We start from the raw sequence: 17,587 nt of genomic DNA, 5'->3' as shown, positions 1-17,587 counted from the left end.
GGGGGAGGATTTAAAATATGAACCGTCATTCTCACAATCACCCTGTGCAAAACTCCTGGCCTAATTCAGGCTAGGAAGATTAGTCCAAATCTGCGTAACTCGATTCCTGGCAAAGGAATTCCTGGCTTTCCTTTATGGAATACGTTTGAATTTTTCTATCGCTCTTAAGAGCTGAAGGAAAAATCAAAGTGGGATCCAGTGGGATGCGGGAAGACAGAGGAGGCGACAGAATTAATTCCCAGGCCAATTTTTGTTCGAAAAATATTCAGAAATATCCACGCCGATAACGTGTGTTTAATTGAAACAGGTTTGGCTTGCAAGGGGGGGGGGTCTCAAAAAGCAGCATTGGGTCTCCCTCTTTCTGCTTCTTCTTTTTTTAAAAGCTGGGGTGAGCAGAATAAGGGGGGGGGGTTCAGCAGACGGAGGGGTAACTGCCTGGCCCGGTCAGGAGAAGCCGGGAGGGGGGGAGGGTCCCGAGGTGTGCCAAATTGTCTCGGGGAAGAAAAAGAGCAGACTGTTTTTTTTTTGTTTTTTTTTTGGTAGATTGTGGCAAATTGTGCATGTCTAGGGTGAACATGGCTAAAAATAACCTTCGGAAGAACAGGCGGTCAGGACCGGTAATTTATTTAAAATAAAGAGACGAGAGGGGTGGGCGCTGTGGGGGGGCGGGGGAGCGGGAGGGGAGGGAATAATGAAAAAAGAAAAAAGAAAAATTGTAAAGCACTTTTTTTTAAAAAAAAGAAATTCAAAACGAAACAAAAAAGGTCAAAACCAATGTTTGTTTTATTAGCTCCCTTTCGTTGTCGTGCTTTGTAAAATGTCTTATTTGTGTAATAAATAAAGTCGAGTCGAGTCGAGGTGCAGGCACTGACATCACGGAAGACCGGTTCCCTTTTCTTTGCTTTGAGACTCCTCAGCCGGGCTCCCGTCCTTGGCCTTGGGTCCGCCAGTGATGAGGAGGGCAAAACAGACAGACAACAACAACAACAAAAAACCCCACAATGAAACCTTCACTCCTTGTCTCCTCGGGGGAGGGCAATGAACCGAGAGGGCGTCGGGCAAAGGATGGGCTGGGGGCTTATGACGGGCATCCTGCTTGCCAACCTGGGAGGAATAGGACCCTAATTGCGGGCGATTGGCTCACCATTTCCACTTACGGCCCCCCGATGAAAGGAAAGCCGCTGGGCACCCTTCTCTTGGCAGGGGGAGGCCGCGTCGGCCGTAATGGAGAAATTATAGGGGAGGGGTCCTCAGGCGGGGGAAAAACCCAAGGGGAGCCGGGCCCTTCCACGCGCCCTCCGCCCAGCTCACCTTCGGCTTGAAGCCAACGCATTCATCCCAGCCTTTCCGGCAAGTCTTCACAATCCAGTCGTGCTCATCGTCATCTAAGGGGAGACGGTGGGGGGTTAATTGTGGTGGTGGTGGTGGGGAGACACAAAAGGAGAATTAAAATGGATTTCATGTGTGTGTGTGTGTTGTGTGTGGCTTTTCCTTGTCAAACTGGGGAGTTTTGGCCCAAGGGCTGAGCGGAAGAACAATGAAGACTTAAGAATTTAAGACATAAAAGGAGGATTTTTTTTCAAGGCGGATTCGAGGTTTTCCTCTCCAAGAGAAAGCCAATGCATTTTGGGCTGGCAAAGGGGCCACGTTTTCGGTTACTTTAGCAAGGCGGCAGGACTTGGAAATAAGCCCAACTGAGTTTAAGTAGGGTTTACTCCAGGTTAAGTAATGAATCAAGTCTGATTCCCTGCCCTGGACGTTGACCACAGCCTGACTGCCTTTTAAACAGTGCCGTTTCATTTCATTAAGGTCGTTTTTCATGCTGTCAAAATCTGGCCCTTTTGTTCAGGAGATTTCGGAAAGCATGGAAGGGGGAGCTTATGATTTAATAAATCAGGGGGGGGGGGGTTCCCATGCATTGGTGGGGGGGAGAGGGGATTGAAGGGCATTTTAATCAAGTCCCCTGAACCGCTCCGAATCTTCACATCTAAACTTGATTCTACCTCCCGTGTGGCTTAAGCGTTAGGGCGGTTAATCTGGCCACCGGTTCAAAACGGACGCCGACTCCGGGATCCCCAATAAATAAGATTTTCATTCCTTTTTTCTTTTCTTTTCTTTTTTGCCTCTGGGAATCCAGCTTGTACCCACGTCGCAAATTTCCCAGTTGTGGCCAAGAGAGGTGAAGGAAAGGGTGAGAATGGAGTCCGGGGGCGGGGGGGGGGGCTCTCCAGTGAGATTTCGGAGGGGCTATAAATGTCCCCCTACTGTCCCGAGAACTTCCAAGCTGCGTGGGTGGGGCACATGGGTGGCTCCATGTCCCCCCAGATAATTTGCTCAGGGCTCAGGGAGTGGACCCCCCGCACATCCAGGAACACGAATCTCGCCTCCTGCGCTGGTTGTGATTCTGCCTATTTGCAGGGAAACAGGGGGGGTCTGGTCTCTCTGCCGCCTTCCCTGCAGGGAAAAAACACCAAGACTTTCGACCAGGGAAAGGACAGGAAACCGGGTATCTTTTCCGTCTCTGCGGTGGGAGCTTCTCCGGCTTCAATGCTGAGGGATGCAGAGGGCTCAGGGCATCCTTCATCACCCCAACGCTCTCCCTGGACCTCCCCAGAAGGACTGTCCAGGCGCTGGTGGGGACAGCCGAGCGAAGGGTTAACGGCTGGAGAGGAAGAGGAGGCAGCCTGCCTGCTAATCACGCCTGCCTGCTCTGAATCGCTGCAGCTGTAGCCTCTTCAGGATGAAACAAGGCAAACTGGGTTTATTGTGCTGAACGAGTTCGGGTCTCCTCCCTGATTGTTGGTAATTGGCGGCCAGGGACTTTAACAGCCTCTCCATCATGTCTTCTCGCACTCTACCTGACGGTGCAGCTAACAATTTAAATCACAGATGCCGGGGCCCGGGCTCGCCAGCAGCTGCTCTCCACCGCCCCGGTTCCCCCTCTCTGCCGTCCCCCAGCAGCTCCCTCGCCCCGCCACACCGGGGTGAGCCTGAAGAGTTGGGTTTTCATCCATATTTAAAACGGAATTAAAAGCCCGGACAGACTTTGATTAGCGTTCCCAGACGGCAAAGTTGTAATTACCTTCCTCTTTTATTTTTTTTAAGCTAAGACAATTGTTGGGCGATATTAATAGGAGCGTAGAGGCACATCTTCGCCTTCGGATGTGATTTCCCCCTTTTTTTGAAAAAAAGGGGGCACTGGGGGGAGAAGAGGGAGAAGGGAGAATACCAAATACTCTTTAATCAACTAGAAATTATCACCCTGGTGCAATTGGGGGCTCTCTCTTTCGTGTGTTGGGTGGGAGCGGAATCCCATCGGGATAAGATTTATTATCTTTGCGACTCCCCCTTTTTAGTGGCCCCCATTTGCGCCCGAGGAGGAGAGTCCTGGCTGGACCGAGAAAGGGGCAAAGTCACCCTGGGTTGGCATCCTTCGCCTGGCACCCAAGGAAGGGCAGGAGAGGTATTGAATCCCTGGGGAGCGTCCGTATTTACTTCAGTTTGAAGGGAGCCTGGATGGAGTTTTGAAGAAGAAATTGGACTGCAATGGTCTAGGGCAGTGTTTCTCAACCTTGGCAACTTGAAGATGTCTGGACTTCAACTCCCAGAATTCCCCAGCCAGCAAAAGCTGGCTGGGGAATTCTGGGAGTTGAAGTCCAGACATCTTCAAGTTGCCAAGGTTGGGAAACACTGGTCTTGTGTTTCCTGCTTGAGCAGAGGGTTGGGCTAGAAGACCTCCAAGGTACCTTCCAACTCTGTTGCAGAGTTGAGGGGGCGCAATAGTTAGGGGGCAGTACTGCAGGCTACTTCTGCGGATTGCCGGCTGACTGCAATTTGACTGCAAGGCCATCCAACCAGTCAGTCTTCCGGACTTCCAGCACTTTGGATGGCACTAAGCTCTCCTTTGCAATGGATGGCTGTGAAGGTTGGACCATAAGGAAGGCTGAGCGCCAAAGAATGGAGGCCTTTGAACTCTGGTGCTGGAGAAGAAGACTCCTGCATTGAGTCCCTTGGACTGCAAGGCCATCCAAGCGGTCAGTCCTAGAGGAGATCAACCCTGGCTGCTCTTTAGAAGGCCAGATCCTGAAGAGGAAACTCAAAGACTTTGGACACCTGATGAGAAGGAAGAAGGACTCCCTGGAGAAGAGCCTCATGCTGGGAAGGATGGAGGGCAGAAGAAGAAGAAGGGGGCGGCAGAGAAGGAGGTGGCTGGCTGGAGTCACCGAAGCAGCCGGCCTGAGCTTCAATGGACTCCAGAGGATGGTAGAGGACAGGAAGGCCTGGAGGAACGTGGTCCACGGGGTTGCGATGCATCAGACATGACTTCGCAACTAACAACAATACATGAGGGTGACTTTCAGGAATCTCAGTAAAATAAAGAACCGCAGTTGGGAAGCCTTTTCTGGCCTGGCCTTCCTGCCTGTGACTTCCAGGCTAACCACAATCCCGAAGGTTCCCCGCCATCTTTGGCTGTCAACCAGGAGAGACATCTTAGCTGCTGGTTTCCATTGAAATGGAGCAATTACAAATGGCTGATCTGGATCAGATTGTGGGTCTGACGGGGGCATTGAAGAGTCACACATGGACACTTTCCTAGTCTGGCTTGAGAATGTTGCCCTTCCTCTAAAATCCATCCAGGGCTGAATTAAATAAGAGCATTCCCAATCCTGGAGTGTGTTCTGACCTGGCCTCCCCCCAAAAGCAGGAGGCAGACTCCTGGTCCCGACAAAACCCCTTTTATTAAACAAATGCGAATTCCTCTCCTTCACCTTCAGCAAAGGCCTGGCAAACGGTCTTTCAAAGGAATATTTAAGACCACAGACCTTATCTATCTTGGAAAGCTGCCAGGTAAATATTTCCCAAATGGAAGGAAAGACCGGGCAGAGAGTCTCTGAGATTCACGGACAGATCTTCACACTCCTGAAATGAATCTAACGACTGAACGAACGAATTGTTTCCTGCAAAAGCCCCCTCCCCTTTCGCTCCTCTTTCATTTCCCATGGGAGGGGCCATTCACCGTCCAACTGTGGCTTTACTCCCAAATCGACCTTAATTTCCTAGCTGTTCTTTTCTTCTGCTAGCTCTGCGCATGCGCACACTGGGAACAGGCCCCAGCTGTTCCTCTGCCTCACCGCCCTCTAGCTCCGTAGGCAGCTGAGAATTGCCACACGGCCCTGGCCTCCTCTCTGCCTCCGACACAGAGCCCTCATCAGAGCCTTCCCCAGCTTCCAGGACCGGCCCATGCTCCTCTCCAACCTCCTCACTCCGTGACAACAGAGCTCACAGACTGAGCCCAAAGGATTTTGCAGCTCCAAAGCCTCCGGTGCGCAGCTGTGTGCATTGCCTTCTGACTCCACACCCAATTTTGGGCATTGCTAATCAACAGCTGCTGGAGAGCAGGGGTCCACAAAATACTCTTCTGCCCCCAGAAAGGTTCCGTGACAAAACCAGATCCTTTGAGAGCCGAGGTGGCGCAGTGGTTAGGGTGCAGTACTGCAGGCCACTTCAGCTGACTGTTATCTGCAGTTCAGCGGTTCTAATCTCACCGGCTCAAGGTTGACTCAGCCTTCCATCCTTCCGAGGTGGGTGAAATGAGGACCTGGATTGTTGTTGGGGGCGATATGCTGACTCTGTCAACCGCTTAGAGAGGGCTGAAAGCCCTATGAAGCGGTATATAAGTCTAACTGCGGTTGCGAACTGCGATTGCTTTGAGTTCGTCTAAGGAAGCTGCACCAAGCGGTGATTTCTGAAGCAACGGCTGCACCGATCCATATATTGACAACCAAATATATGTAGAGGGGGGGGAGAAAAAGAAAGGTGCTCGCTCGCTCACCCGTCCCATCTCTCTGCCCTCCAGAGGATGGAAAGTGGCACACAACTAACACAATGTGTTTTGTTCCCTGCCCAGGAGCAGACTCAAAAGAGCTCGTGATTAATTTCGGCACAAGCCGAACATTCTTGCAAACAGGTCTGGCGCCCGGTTCTTTGAAGAATACACTGATTACCAACAATTTCTCAGGGCTTGCCACAAACATTATGCCTTTTGTTGTGCAAAAGAAAAAAAAAGGAGGGGGGGGGAAAATAGCAGAATCAACCATCTGGCAAATGCCCCAGAGCTAAAATCTTTCACACGGCTTATAATTCACAATGATTAAATATACAAAAGCGGAAAAGAGGAAGAAAGGGGGGGGGAAAGAGAGAGAGTTATACTATAGTATGTTAAAAAAAACAAAAAACCAGGGGGACATTCATTGCTTGATCAAAACCCAAAGCCATCCACGAAAAAGTATGTGAGCAGCAACACTTATTTAGTTCCTTCCAGGCTAACGGTTTCAATTTGCGACTTGCACAATTGGCGTTTGAACCCGTCACAGCTAACTGAGGGCCTGGGTGTTGCAGGCCATTTCCTGCCCTGCTTTTCAAAGGGCCAGGTGTGCTCCGGAGGGCGATGCCAGGCATGGGTGGGCAGAGAGAGAGGGGGGGGGGGATTCAGGGCTGCAGAAGTGCCAGGGAGGAGCAGAAGAAGAGGGCAGGGAAAATCTCGGGGTGAAAAAAAGGCGGAAGATGCACTTTTAATCCTGGCCTCTTTGCAATTCCTCTCTCGAATCCCAGGCGGAGGCAGAGTTTAGTTTCTCTCTGGGTGGGTCTACCTGCCCTCGAGGGGGAAAGCGGTCTCCTCCTCGAACCCAGCTCCTTAGGAAGAGGGGGGGATGGCCAGCGAAACCATCTCTGCCGCTCTCTCTCGCCCAGAGGTTCCTAAATGTTTCCTGCCATCTGTTTTTGATGCTTCCAGATCTGGGCAGTCGCCTGCCAGGGCTTTCCTGCTTTTCCGGCGAAGGAGCAGCCCTGGATCCGTTCCCTCTCACGGCTGACCCTTCCCTTGCATGCTCCCCCCCGCCTCTCTTGTCACCTCCGTGGCCCCCGCCGGCTTCGGAAGGCCCTCCGGGGACAGCCAGTGTTCCTTTGAGGGCAGACAGACGCTGCCGATTTCAATTGTGTCCCTGCCCTTGAAAGGAAGGGACGGGCTTTGGCACTGGATCCCATCTTCACACCCATGTGTGTCTCAGAGGGGGGGGGGGAGGGGGCCACGCTCCTCCACACGGCCCAGCCACCCCTTTGCAAAGCGGGATCCGCACGATGATTGTTGTCCCGGCTGGCTGTCGCTCAAAGTTTATAGCAATAGAAGGAAACAAAGGGTGCGTTCAAAGCGAAGACGGATGGACGGACGGACCGGGGGGGGGGGGTAAGAATTCCAAGGAGTCCCTTTCGCTCTCTCTCTCTCTCTCTCTCTCTCTCTCTCTCTCTTTTTCTCTGTCTCTTTTTCTCTCTCTTTCTCTCTCTTTCTTTCTTTCACTCTCTTTCTCTTTCTTTCTTTCACTCTCTTTCTCTCTCTTTCTTTCTTTCTTTCACTCTCTCTCTTTCTCTCTCTCTTTCTCTTTCTTTCTCTTTCTCTCTCTCTCTCTCTCTCTCTCTCTCTCTCTCTCTCGGTTGACCGGTCACCATTCCTGTGTTGGCAAAGGTTGTGCTTATCTCACTCCTCACGCTTGGCACACTGAAGCAGAAGAGTTTGGTCTGATGGCACCCAGAGGCATTGAGATTGGGTTGCAGGGAGGGCTCGGCGGGAGGCTCAGTACCACCTAGGCCAAAGTTCTGGAGATGTTGCAGGACACATCCCACCAACCCAAAGAGTGCAGAGAAGAGCAACCAAGAGGATGAGGGGACTGGGGGCTAAAACATAGGAAGAACGGTTGCAAGGAATTGGGTAGGTCTAGTTTAATGAAAAGAAGGACTAGGGGAGACATGAGAGCAGTCTTCCAATATCTCAGGGGTTGCCCCAAAGAAGAGGGAGTCAAGCTATTCTCCAAGGCACCTGAGGGCAGAACAAGAAGCAATGGGTGGAAACTAATCAAGGAGAGAAGCAACTTAGGATAAACTTCCTGACAGTGAGAACAATTGGTCAGTGGAACAACTTGCCTCCAGAAGTTGTGAATGCCCCAACACTGGAAGTCCTTAAGATGATGTTGGATAGCCATTTGTCTGAAACGGTATAGGGTTTCCTGTCTAGGCAGGGGGTTGGACTAGAAGATCTCCAAGGTCCCTTCCATCTATTCTGTTCTATTCTATTCTATTCTATTCTATTCTATTCTATTCTATTCTATTCTATTCTATTCCTATTCTATTCTATCCGAACCCTGTCACTAGCAATAGCAATAGCAGTTAGACTTATATACCGCTTCATAGGGCTTTCAGCCCTCTCTAAGCGGTTTACAGAGTCAGCATATCGCCCCCAACAACAATCCGGGTCCTCATTTCACCCACCTCGGAAGGATGGAAGGCTGAGTCAACCTTGAGCCGTGAGATTTGAACCGCTGAACCCATGGCCGATCCTTACAGTGGAGTCTCTAGAGTCCAAGTGACCTTCGGGGGGGGTGTCTTAATCCCCCCCACTCCTTTTCTTATGGGGAAGGACACCAAGGCCTGGTCTGGTCTGCCCAGCATTCCCCCAGGACGAGTGGGACGAAAGCCTTGCAGCCAACTTGAAAGGGGATGAGCAGGGGAAGGTGGCCCTACCTGCATTCCTCAGGAAGCGGTGCCGGTAATCCACCACCACTCTGGTGTTGGGGTTGTAGAAACCGTCTCCGCAGTCGTAGCAGCCGTGCGGGATCTGCCGCGGGGGATCCAGGTTGGTCAGCTGGGAGATCCCTTGGGAAGAGAGGAGGTGAACAGCAAAAAAAGCCCTTGGACAAGATAGCCCAAGGTTTACTGCTTCGTACCAGGAACCCCGATATCAAGTCTCTGGGGTCTCCCGACCAGCAGGGAGAGTCTCTGCCCACCTCCCTAAGAGGGGCAGCCCCAATAATGCCGTCATTGGGTTGACCCAAGGCTCTACCTGCCGGCTTCAGGCCGTTGCAGATCTCGGTGTAAAACCTCCGGTCGTAGCCGTCACAGTAATGCCACTTATTGTCTTTGTATTCCAAACCATCAGAAAAGGTGTATTTCCCCTGCCGGGGCAAATTTAGGGTTAAGGTTGAGTAGGACCAAGCATTCAGATCCAACTTCCTGTTTCTTGGCTGTGGGGTAAATATACAATTACAAGAGCCGAGGTGGCGCAGTGGTTAAATGCAGCACTGCAGGCTACTTCAGCTGACTGCAGTTCTGCAGTTCGGCTGTTCAAATCTCACCGGCTCAGGGTTGACTCAGCCTTCCATCCTTCCGAGGTGGGTAAAATGAGGACCCGGATTGTTGTTGGGGGCAATATGCTGACTCTGTAAACCACTTATAGAGGGCTGAAAGCCCTATGAAGCGGTATATAAGTCTAACTGCTATTGCTATTGCTAGAGTGCTGTACTGCAGCCACTTCAGCTGACTGTTATCTGCAGTTCAGCGGTTCTAATCTCACCGGCTCAGGGTTGACTCAGCCTTCCATCCTTCCAAGGTGGGTAAAATGAGGACCCGGATTGTTGTTGGGGGCGATATGCTGACTCTGTAAACCGCTTAGAGAGGGCTGAAAGCCCTATGAAGCGGGATATAAGTCTAACTGCTATTGCTATATACCTGGGCTACACCAGGTTGTCAGCTAGTAAGTTATGAAACTGTTTTCATCAAACATAGGAAACTAGTTGGGAATGACCAACAAGGCAGGTAGAAGTAGTAAGACTCACTAAGCAAGGTGTGGTATTTCTAAAGAGGATGGACCTCCGTGAAGGACATCTAAGGTCCATCCAGCCAGTGGTCCTAAAAGGTCCTGATGGGACAATCCATTCTGGATCTTTGTTCAGTGTTGTCTTAGCATAGTGTGTGCACCACCCAGGAGGCATCTACCAAGGCTTCAGAGATGGAGGGTGGCTCCCCATAGCGGGAGGTCCTTCTAGGTCCAGATGGCTCAAGATCAGCTCCCACCAGGGTGTCAAGAACCCCCAGAGGCTCCCGCTTCCCGGGATGAAGCCCTACCTCCACACAGATGCCTTTGTCCCAAGTCCCTTCGTATTTGCTTCCGCTGGGGAAATACAGAGTTCCTTTCCCGTGGAACATCCCGTCCTTCATCTCGCCCTCGTACTTGGTGTCGGTGGGGAGGGTGTACGTCCCCGTCCCTTCCAACCTGGGGGGAGGGGGGAGCCCAGAGAAACTATCAGGCGTCTAGTCTACACCTCTCTCCAACCACACAGGCCCCCTCCCCACGCGGCCCCGTCCTTCACCCTCATGCAAGGAAGCAACTTCCCTCCAAGTTGTGAAATTGTGAATGCTCCAACACTGGAGGTTTAAAGAAGACATTAGATGTCCATTTGTCTGAAATAGTGTAGGGTTTCCTGCCTAAGCAGGGGGATTGGACTAGAACAGTGTTTCTCAACCTTGGCAACTTGAAGATGTCTGGACTTCAACTCCCAGAATTCCCCAGCCAGCATTCGCTGGCTGGGGAATTCTGGGAATTGAAGTCCAGACATCTTCAAGTGGCCAAGGTTGAGAAACACTGGACTAGAAGACCTCCAAGGTCCCTTCCAACTCTGTTATTCTATTCTATTCTATTCTCTATTCTATTCTCTACTCTCTATTCTATTCTCTACTCTACTCTCTTCCCTTCTCTATTCTATTCCATATTTCTCCTCTCCTCTGCTCTATTCTACTTTATATTCTATATTCCTATTCTATTCTATAGTCTACACTCCCTTCCCCTAAGCATCATACGTCAAACGTGTGTGTGTGTTATCATGCATTACTCATTGGACCAATTAATAGGCAGGGAGAACGCTCCCACCCACCACCACCCCAGCTCGCCTGCAGTCTTACTCTTAAGAGGGGGATTAATAGCATTATCTAGACACACCTGCATCATCTTTACGGGCGATTTATGATTTATTAGCGTTGCATATTAATGGACCGCGTGTACCGCATGCCCCCCCCCCATCCCGCATGTCCTATGCATTCACGCATTCAGGCGCCCTCCCTCGTTTGCCCGTGAACAGAGGCTCCCCGTTGCAACGTCCGCCCAAAACGTTTGCACGAGACCCCCCCCCATCCCTCCTTTGCACCCCCCCCCCTTTGCACCCATCCCCCCCTTTGCAAAGGGGCCTGCAGGAGAGAGGGGCGCGTCCCCACGTGCACCTGCCGTTGACGCGCTGCCCGCGGTAGAAGCTACCCGTGTACTGCATGGCGGGGCGGGGCTCCTTCTCTCGCGCGCGTCTCCGTCGCCTAGGCAACGCGGGGGGCGCGGCTGGGAGAGGCGTCGCCGTGGCGTTCGCCCCGCCCTGCGGCGGAGAGGGCCAGAGCGGGGCTTCTGCGCCTGCGTGGCCCGGGGAGCATGCGCCGTGGCGTCGTGAGGCCCTGAGGGGGCATCGGCGGCGGCGAAGGGGAGTTCAAGGTGCGGCGCTTCTCCGGCCATGACGGGGCTGGTGGAGGTGCCCTCGCTGGAGGAGCTGGACGTGCCGGAGGTGAGCCGCTCTCCGGAGCCTTCTGCCCCGCCCCAAGCGGTGCCTCAGTTTCCCCACTCGCCTGACCTCCCGTGACCTCTGACCCTCTCCAGGGTTGACCTCTCCAAGGGGAGGGGTCAGTCCAGGCCTGTACCTGCAGCCCCCCCCCCCCAATTCCCTTGAAGCCTCCTCCAGCCCCCCCAAAGATGTATGTATGTATGTATGTATATATGTGTGTGTATGTGTATACACATACATACGTGCATGCATACATACATATATATGCATATATATATATATTTTGCAAAAAATATTCATTTCCTATGTGTGTGTGTATGTGTATACACATACATGCATGCATGCATGCATACATACATACATACATACATACATATATATGCATATATATATTTTTGCAAAAATTTCCTATGTGTGTGTGTATGTGTATACACATGCATGCATACATACATACATACATATATATGCATATATATATATTTGCAAAAAACATTCATTTCCTATGTGTGTGTATGTGTATACACATACATGCATGCATGCATGCATATATACATGCATACATGCATGCATACATACATATATATGCATATAAATATTTTTGCACAAATTATTAATTTCCTGCAGTTTCCGAGCTTCTCCCAGTGTGCAATTGACACCCAGCAGGAAGATTGCACTGGTTTAAGATGGGATCCCAGTAAATTTTGCAAGCAAAAAAAAGAAAAAGACATAAACAAAACAGTATTTCCCCTCCCCCAATTCCCCCCCCCCCCCCCAACATTTGTTACCTGGACTTTCAGAACTTAAAAAGTTTAGTCCTTCTCCTAGCATGGATTTGGCAACCGGCAGGAAGATTATATTTGAAAGTGGTGGTGAGGGGAATAAAGTAAGAATCGATGAAGAGCCAGGCTGGATATTGATGAATTTTATTCATTAATCAAATGTACATAACTGCCCATCTCACCCAAGGCGACTTTGGCATGAGGAAGAAGGGAGAAGAAGCCAGCCTACGAAAACTGCAGGAGCAAATGTAAAAGTTCGCAGTAATACTAATGTCCTTGACTCAATAATTATTAATTTTCTTAAAATATAAACAAATAAATAAATATACTAAATATTGTAACCCTGTTGAGAGTCCCCTATTGGGAAAGGGGATGAGCAGAGGCTTCTCCCTGACCCCTCTTACAACGCTGAAATGTACTTATTTTTTAATTTAAAAAAAAATCTACAAACACATCCTGTGAACAAGAGTTACATTTTAGTACAAATAAAACAATACCCTTCATATTCAAACCAATTAACTCTTACAGACTTTTAGTAATAATGCACGTATTTTGTTGAATTATAATCTTTCCTTAATTATTCAATATTTCAATATATTGATTTTTTTTGCCAATCTCCATATTCTTGATATAATTCCTTTTACTACAGATAAAATACCAATAATCATATTTGTTATGTTTAACAAACTTATATAATTCTAATAATAATTGAATTGAATATTGAATTATAATCTTCCATTCTTCCCCTTTCTAATTTTTAATTATGCCACGGTTATATTTTTAAAATGTCCCCTTTCTAATCCCATTTTGAAACAAATAAAACAATGTTCATCTTCGGTATATTTGACAAGTGATATAAAGTTTATATGTGTTATGAAATGTTGAGAGCCTGCAAGATGGCAACATTGGCTTCCTTCCTTGCTCCTCAGCTGCCCGTTGGCACTGCCGTCCTGAAGGCGGGTGCCCACCACTATGGCTCACAGTGTGACCGGATCAACAAGGAGTTCATGCTCTGTCGTTGGGAGGAGAGGGACCCACGGAAGTGCTTGAAGGAGGGCCGAGCCGTGAGCAAGTGCGCCGTGGACTTTTTCAAGTGAGCCTGACATGGGGGGGGGCACTGTGGGAGGGGGGTACGTGCTGTGAGGGTCTTGAAGGGAAGTATTAATAATAAAGGAGAATGTTCGTAACTCAGGGTTGAAATAAGAAGTATTATGGATTGTCACACAATCAGCCAGATGTTCAGGCTGGATTTGGCATTTTAACTGATCCATTGAAACCCCCCCCCCAAGTCCTAGTATGGGCAGATGTGGAGGTTTGATGGTGTTAAGGATGTCAGCTGTTCCAAGCAAAGCTGCCTTCTGCAATTGACCGATGGAGAGGTGGTCAATGCCGACAGTGCTCAAATGCGTTGCACAGTTCAGCAGGTATTTGGACTGGAATTGGCATTTTTGTCCACCAGTTGAGTCCTTCCCATGGTAGGCAGATGTTTTTGTTCAATGGGGTTAAATGGATGTCAGCTGTTCCAAGCAAATCTTCCTTCCGCAGTTGACCGATGGATATTTTGTCAATGTCGATGGAAGTTCAAGCGGGGCCCCAGATGTTTTGGGGGTTGCACCCTTGTTGTTGTCATTTCATGCACCCGCCTTCCCTTCTTATTCTCCCTGGGGATCACCTTTCGGAATGGTTGTCTTGGTGAAGCTTTTATTCGGTTAACCAGACGCAGCGTTTATGGGTTTTCACAGGCAGATCAAGCTACATTGCGCCGAGCCCTTCAACCAATACTGGAACTGCCTGGACGAGTCCAACATGTTGAGGTTCCGGCATTGTCGGAAGCAGCAACAGCTCTTCGATGACTGCGTGCTGGACAAGCTGGGCTGGGTGAGGCCGGAGCTGGGTCAGCTGTCAAAGGTAACCCTCGGTTCACCCACGTAACACCTATCCTCCGCGAGCTGCACTGGCTGCCTATTGGTCTCCGGATACGCTTCAAGGCGCTAGTCGTCACTTATAAAGCCCTTCATGGTATTGGACCTGGGTACTTGAGAGACCGCCTGCTGCCAATTACCTCCACTAGACCGATTAGATCCCACAGACTAGGCCTCCTCCGAATTCCATCCGCCCGCCAATGCCGACTGGCGACTACCCGGAGGAGAGCCTTCTCTGTGGCTGCTCCGACCCTCTGGAACGAACTCCCCGTGGAGATTCGCACCCTCACCACCCTCCAGGCCTTCCGCAAAGCCCTTAAAACCTGGCTGTTCCGACAGGCCTGGGGCTAAAGAACCGTTGCCCCTATCTCGAATGGTATGATTGTTGCGTGTTTTAAATTATGTATTGTTTTGTGTTGTTGTTAATTTGTCTGTATCCCCCTTCCCTGGTTTGAGTTGTGAGCCGCCCTGAGTCCCCCTTCGGGGGAAAAGGGCAGCATACAAATGAAATAAACAATAACAACAACATTAACCGAAGACCTTGCGTGTCTCTCTCCAGGCGTGTCCTGGTGGTCAGTGGACCCAAGTGCTCGTTGCTCCTTTCCCACCGTCTCCAATCATGCGGAGGCCTCTGCCCTCCATTTACACGGCAACCTTGAGAGTGTGCCAAGACTTTGCTCTTCGTCGTGACGCGTGAGGCCGTGGAGCATGGCCCCATTAAACCAGCCCTTTAAGGGGATGGCAGGTTTCTGGAATGTGAAGGCCGGGGGTCTAACTCCCCTCTTTCTGGTCCCGCCAGGCCTGTTTTTGTGCTGACAGAGCCAGCAGTTTTACACATGAGTCGGTGACGGAGGAAGAAGTTTGCTAGGAAAGGAGCCGTCAGTTCCTGCCTGCGTAAGAGCCAGTGCTTGGGAGGAGTTAGAATTCTTTATAGAATATAGAATTCTTTTATCGGCCAAGTGTGATGGGACACACAAGGAATTTGTCTTTGGTGCAGATGCTCTCGTAAGGAGAATAAAATACATTCATCAAGAATAAAACAGGGATAGTCAAAGTTACTAATAAGCTATCAAATCGTACTAGGAAACAAATAAAAACAACATGAATTGAAAGATACAAGCAACATGGTTATTATAGTCACAAGTGAGAAGAGATAGGCACTAGGAAGGAAGAGAAGAATAATAGTAATACCGTCTTAGTAAATTGTCAGTGTTGTGGGAATTAGTTGTTAACTAGAGTGATGGCATTCAGGGAAAAACTGTCCTTGTGTCTAGTTGTTATGGTGTGCAGGGCCCTATAGCCTCGTTTTGAGGGTAGGAGTTGAAACAATTGATGTCCAGGATGCGAGGGGTCTGTAGATATTTCCACAGCCCTCTTTTTGACTCCTGCAGTGTTATAGGTCCTCCATGGAAGGCAGGTTGATAGCCAATGTTTCTTCTGCAGTTCTGATTCTCCTCTGAAGTCCGTGTCTCTGCCCTGTTGGGTTGCAGAGCCAAACCAGACAATTATGGAGGTGCAGATGACAAACTCAATAATTCCTCTGTAGAACTGAATCAGCGGCTCTTTGGACAGTTGCAGCTTCCTGAGTTGGCACAGAAAGAACGTTCTTTGTTGTGCTTCTCCCCCAGTTTTCTACTAGTTTAGCCGATAGGACATTTTTGATGTAGGTTTGGGCTCCTTTTCTGTGTTCCTTTCGCCCTGGTGGGCCCATCTTCTGCTCAGTTCAAACTCTGGCTACTTTATAGGCTGGTCTGAGGGGCAGAGGGTTTTCAATGCCTCAAGGGGACCCTCCCTTCCTGCTTCCGTGTCTCATTGTGTGGCTGTGTTTTGGGGGCTGGCTCACAGTGTTGTACACCTGTGTGGCACACACCAGCAAACAAGCCTTGCCTTCTGGCGTGTTTATCAGATGGCTTCCCGTGCAGGTTTTTTTTTTCCAAACGAGGGAAATATTCACAGAGGCCCGTTGAGCATCACCCAAGTAGAAAATCCTGGGCAGGAGGTTCCGTGGTCTTGACTGCCTCTACCCTCTGGAACGAACTCCCCGTGGAGATTCGAACCCTCACCACCCTCCAGGCCTTCCGCAAGGCCCTTAAAACCTGGCTGTTCCGACAGGCCTGGGGGCTAAAGAGCTGTTGCCCCCGTCTCGAATGGTATGACTGTTGTGTGTTTTTAAATTATGCATTGTTTGCTTTGTTTTTTTAAATTTCTTTTTGTCTGTATTCCCCTTCCCTGGTTGAGTTGTGAGTCACCCTGAGTCCCCTTCGGGGGGGAAAAGGGCGGCATATAAATGAAATAACTGAACTGAACTGAACTGAACCAGCTTCAGGTGTCCCTCCCTGCTCTTCCCCTCCGCTTCCTCTTTGGAAATGCCTTCTTGAGCCAAGGTGGCGCAGTGGTTAAATGCAGCACTGCAGGCTACTGCTAGATCAGCAGTTCAGCGGTTCAAATCTCACTGGCTCAGGGTGACTCAGCCTTCCATCCTTCCGAGGTGGGTAAAATGAGGACCCAGATTGTTGGGGGCAATATGCTGACTCTCTGTAAACCGCTTAGAGTGGCCTGAAAGGCCTATGAAGCGGTATATAAGTCTACTGCTATTGCTTCTTCCTTGCAGCAGCTCCATCCCATCCACTCAACGACCTTCCCTTGTGCTTCTTTCCCTTTCCAGGGACTAAAGTGAAGACCGACCGTCCCCTCCCCGAGAACCCTTGCCATTCCCGGACGAGACCATCAACCAACCCGCCAACCGAAGGCGAATACAAGCCTGCGAGATACGGCAACCGAGGTTATTTCTGGAGTTGGTAGGGGGAGGAAAGAAATGGCAGCTCTGCACGTACGCCAGACTCAGAGGAAAACCGCGAGGGTTTGGGTTTTTTTGGGGGGATGGATCATCGATTGCTCTTCGTTGGATGGTTCTTATCTGTACTCAGCGGTCATTAAATGCATATTCTTTGAGAGGTCTGACTCCTCGTGCCTCCTGTCGTGTGTTTTGTTTGAAGAGTACAAGTAGAGAAACGCTCTCTGTCATTCTGGAATAAATCTCCTTGGAGAGCAGCGAGGAAGGCGTCTTGTGTGGCGTAAGGACATTATTGTGGATTTCTTAAAAGAGCCGAGGGTGGCGCAGTGGTTAGGCTGCAGTACTGCAGGCCACTTCAGCTGACTGTTATCTGCAGTTCAGCGGTTCTAATCTCACCGGCTCAAGGTTGACTCAGCCTTCCATCCTTCCGAGGTGGGTGAAATGAGGACCCAGACTGTGGGGGCAATATGCTGACCCTGTAAACCGCTTAGAGAGGCTGGAAGCCCTATGAAGCGGTATATAAGTCTAACTGCTATTGCTATTGCTATTGCTACTTCAGCTGACTGAAGTTCTGCAGTTCGGCGGTTCAAATCTCACCGGCTCAAGGTTGACTCAGCCTTCCATCCTTCCGAGGTGGGTAAAATGAGGACCCGGATTGTTGTTGGGGGT

The 17,587-nt window shown here is 50.0% G+C and overlaps 2 protein-coding genes across 3 annotated transcripts; one reads left to right on the top strand and one right to left on the bottom strand.

Moving 5' to 3' along the window:
• Nucleotides 1-764: 764 nt before the first annotated feature.
• On the bottom strand, nucleotides 765-11,234 carry LOC116519702 (MORN repeat-containing protein 5-like). The gene is made up of 6 exons (XM_032233728.1): nucleotides 11,101-11,234; nucleotides 9,952-10,099; nucleotides 8,891-9,002; nucleotides 8,572-8,703; nucleotides 1,312-1,385; nucleotides 765-936 (listed from the first exon to the last, which is right to left on the bottom strand). Exons 1-6 carry the CDS (start codon nucleotides 11,145-11,147, stop codon nucleotides 874-876), a joined length of 576 nt encoding a protein of 191 aa, XP_032089619.1. The 5' UTR covers nucleotides 11,148-11,234; the 3' UTR covers nucleotides 765-873.
• A 48-nt stretch (nucleotides 11,235-11,282) lies between these two features.
• NDUFA8 (NADH:ubiquinone oxidoreductase subunit A8) lies at nucleotides 11,283-17,085 on the top strand. 2 transcript variants are annotated; one of them, XM_032233727.1, is made up of 4 exons: nucleotides 11,283-11,426; nucleotides 13,132-13,295; nucleotides 13,945-14,120; nucleotides 16,799-17,085. In XM_032233727.1, exons 1-4 carry the CDS (start codon nucleotides 11,376-11,378, stop codon nucleotides 16,924-16,926), a joined length of 519 nt encoding a protein of 172 aa, XP_032089618.1. In that variant the 5' UTR covers nucleotides 11,283-11,375; the 3' UTR covers nucleotides 16,927-17,085. The 2 variants fall into 2 exon arrangements, with proteins under 2 accessions (XP_032089618.1, XP_032089617.1); XM_032233726.1 differs by lacking the exon at nucleotides 16,799-17,085 and having other exon boundaries at nucleotides 11,284-11,426; nucleotides 13,945-14,149.
• The last annotated feature ends 502 nt before the right edge of the window (nucleotides 17,086-17,587 follow it).

This window comes from Thamnophis elegans, chromosome 16, assembly GCF_009769535.1.
Source record: "Thamnophis elegans isolate rThaEle1 chromosome 16, rThaEle1.pri, whole genome shotgun sequence".
NCBI lineage: Eukaryota > Metazoa > Chordata > Lepidosauria > Squamata > Colubridae > Thamnophis > Thamnophis elegans.
This window is presented reverse-complemented; position numbering and strand designations above follow the sequence as displayed.

Coding starts and splice junctions, on each gene's coding strand:
- LOC116519702 (XM_032233728.1), bottom strand. CDS start 11,147: ATGCAGTACACGGGTAGCTTCTACCGCGGGCAGCGCGTCAACGGCAG. Junction 10,100..11,100: donor GGGCAGCGCGTCAACGGCAG/GTGCACGTGGGG, acceptor CCCTCCCCCCAG/GTTGGAAGGGACGGGGACGT. Junction 1,386..8,571: donor CCGCTTCCTGAGGAATGCAG/GTAGGGCCACCT, acceptor GTCTCCCCTTAG/ATGACGATGAGCACGACTGG.
- NDUFA8 (XM_032233727.1), top strand. CDS start 11,376: ATGACGGGGCTGGTGGAGGTGCCCTCGCTGGAGGAGCTGGACGTGCCG. Junction 11,427..13,131: donor AGGAGCTGGACGTGCCGGAG/GTGAGCCGCTCT, acceptor CTTGCTCCTCAG/CTGCCCGTTGGCACTGCCGT. Junction 14,121..16,798: donor GCTGTCAAAGGTAACCCTCG/GTTCACCCACGT, acceptor CAGGGACTAAAG/TGAAGACCGACCGTCCCCTC.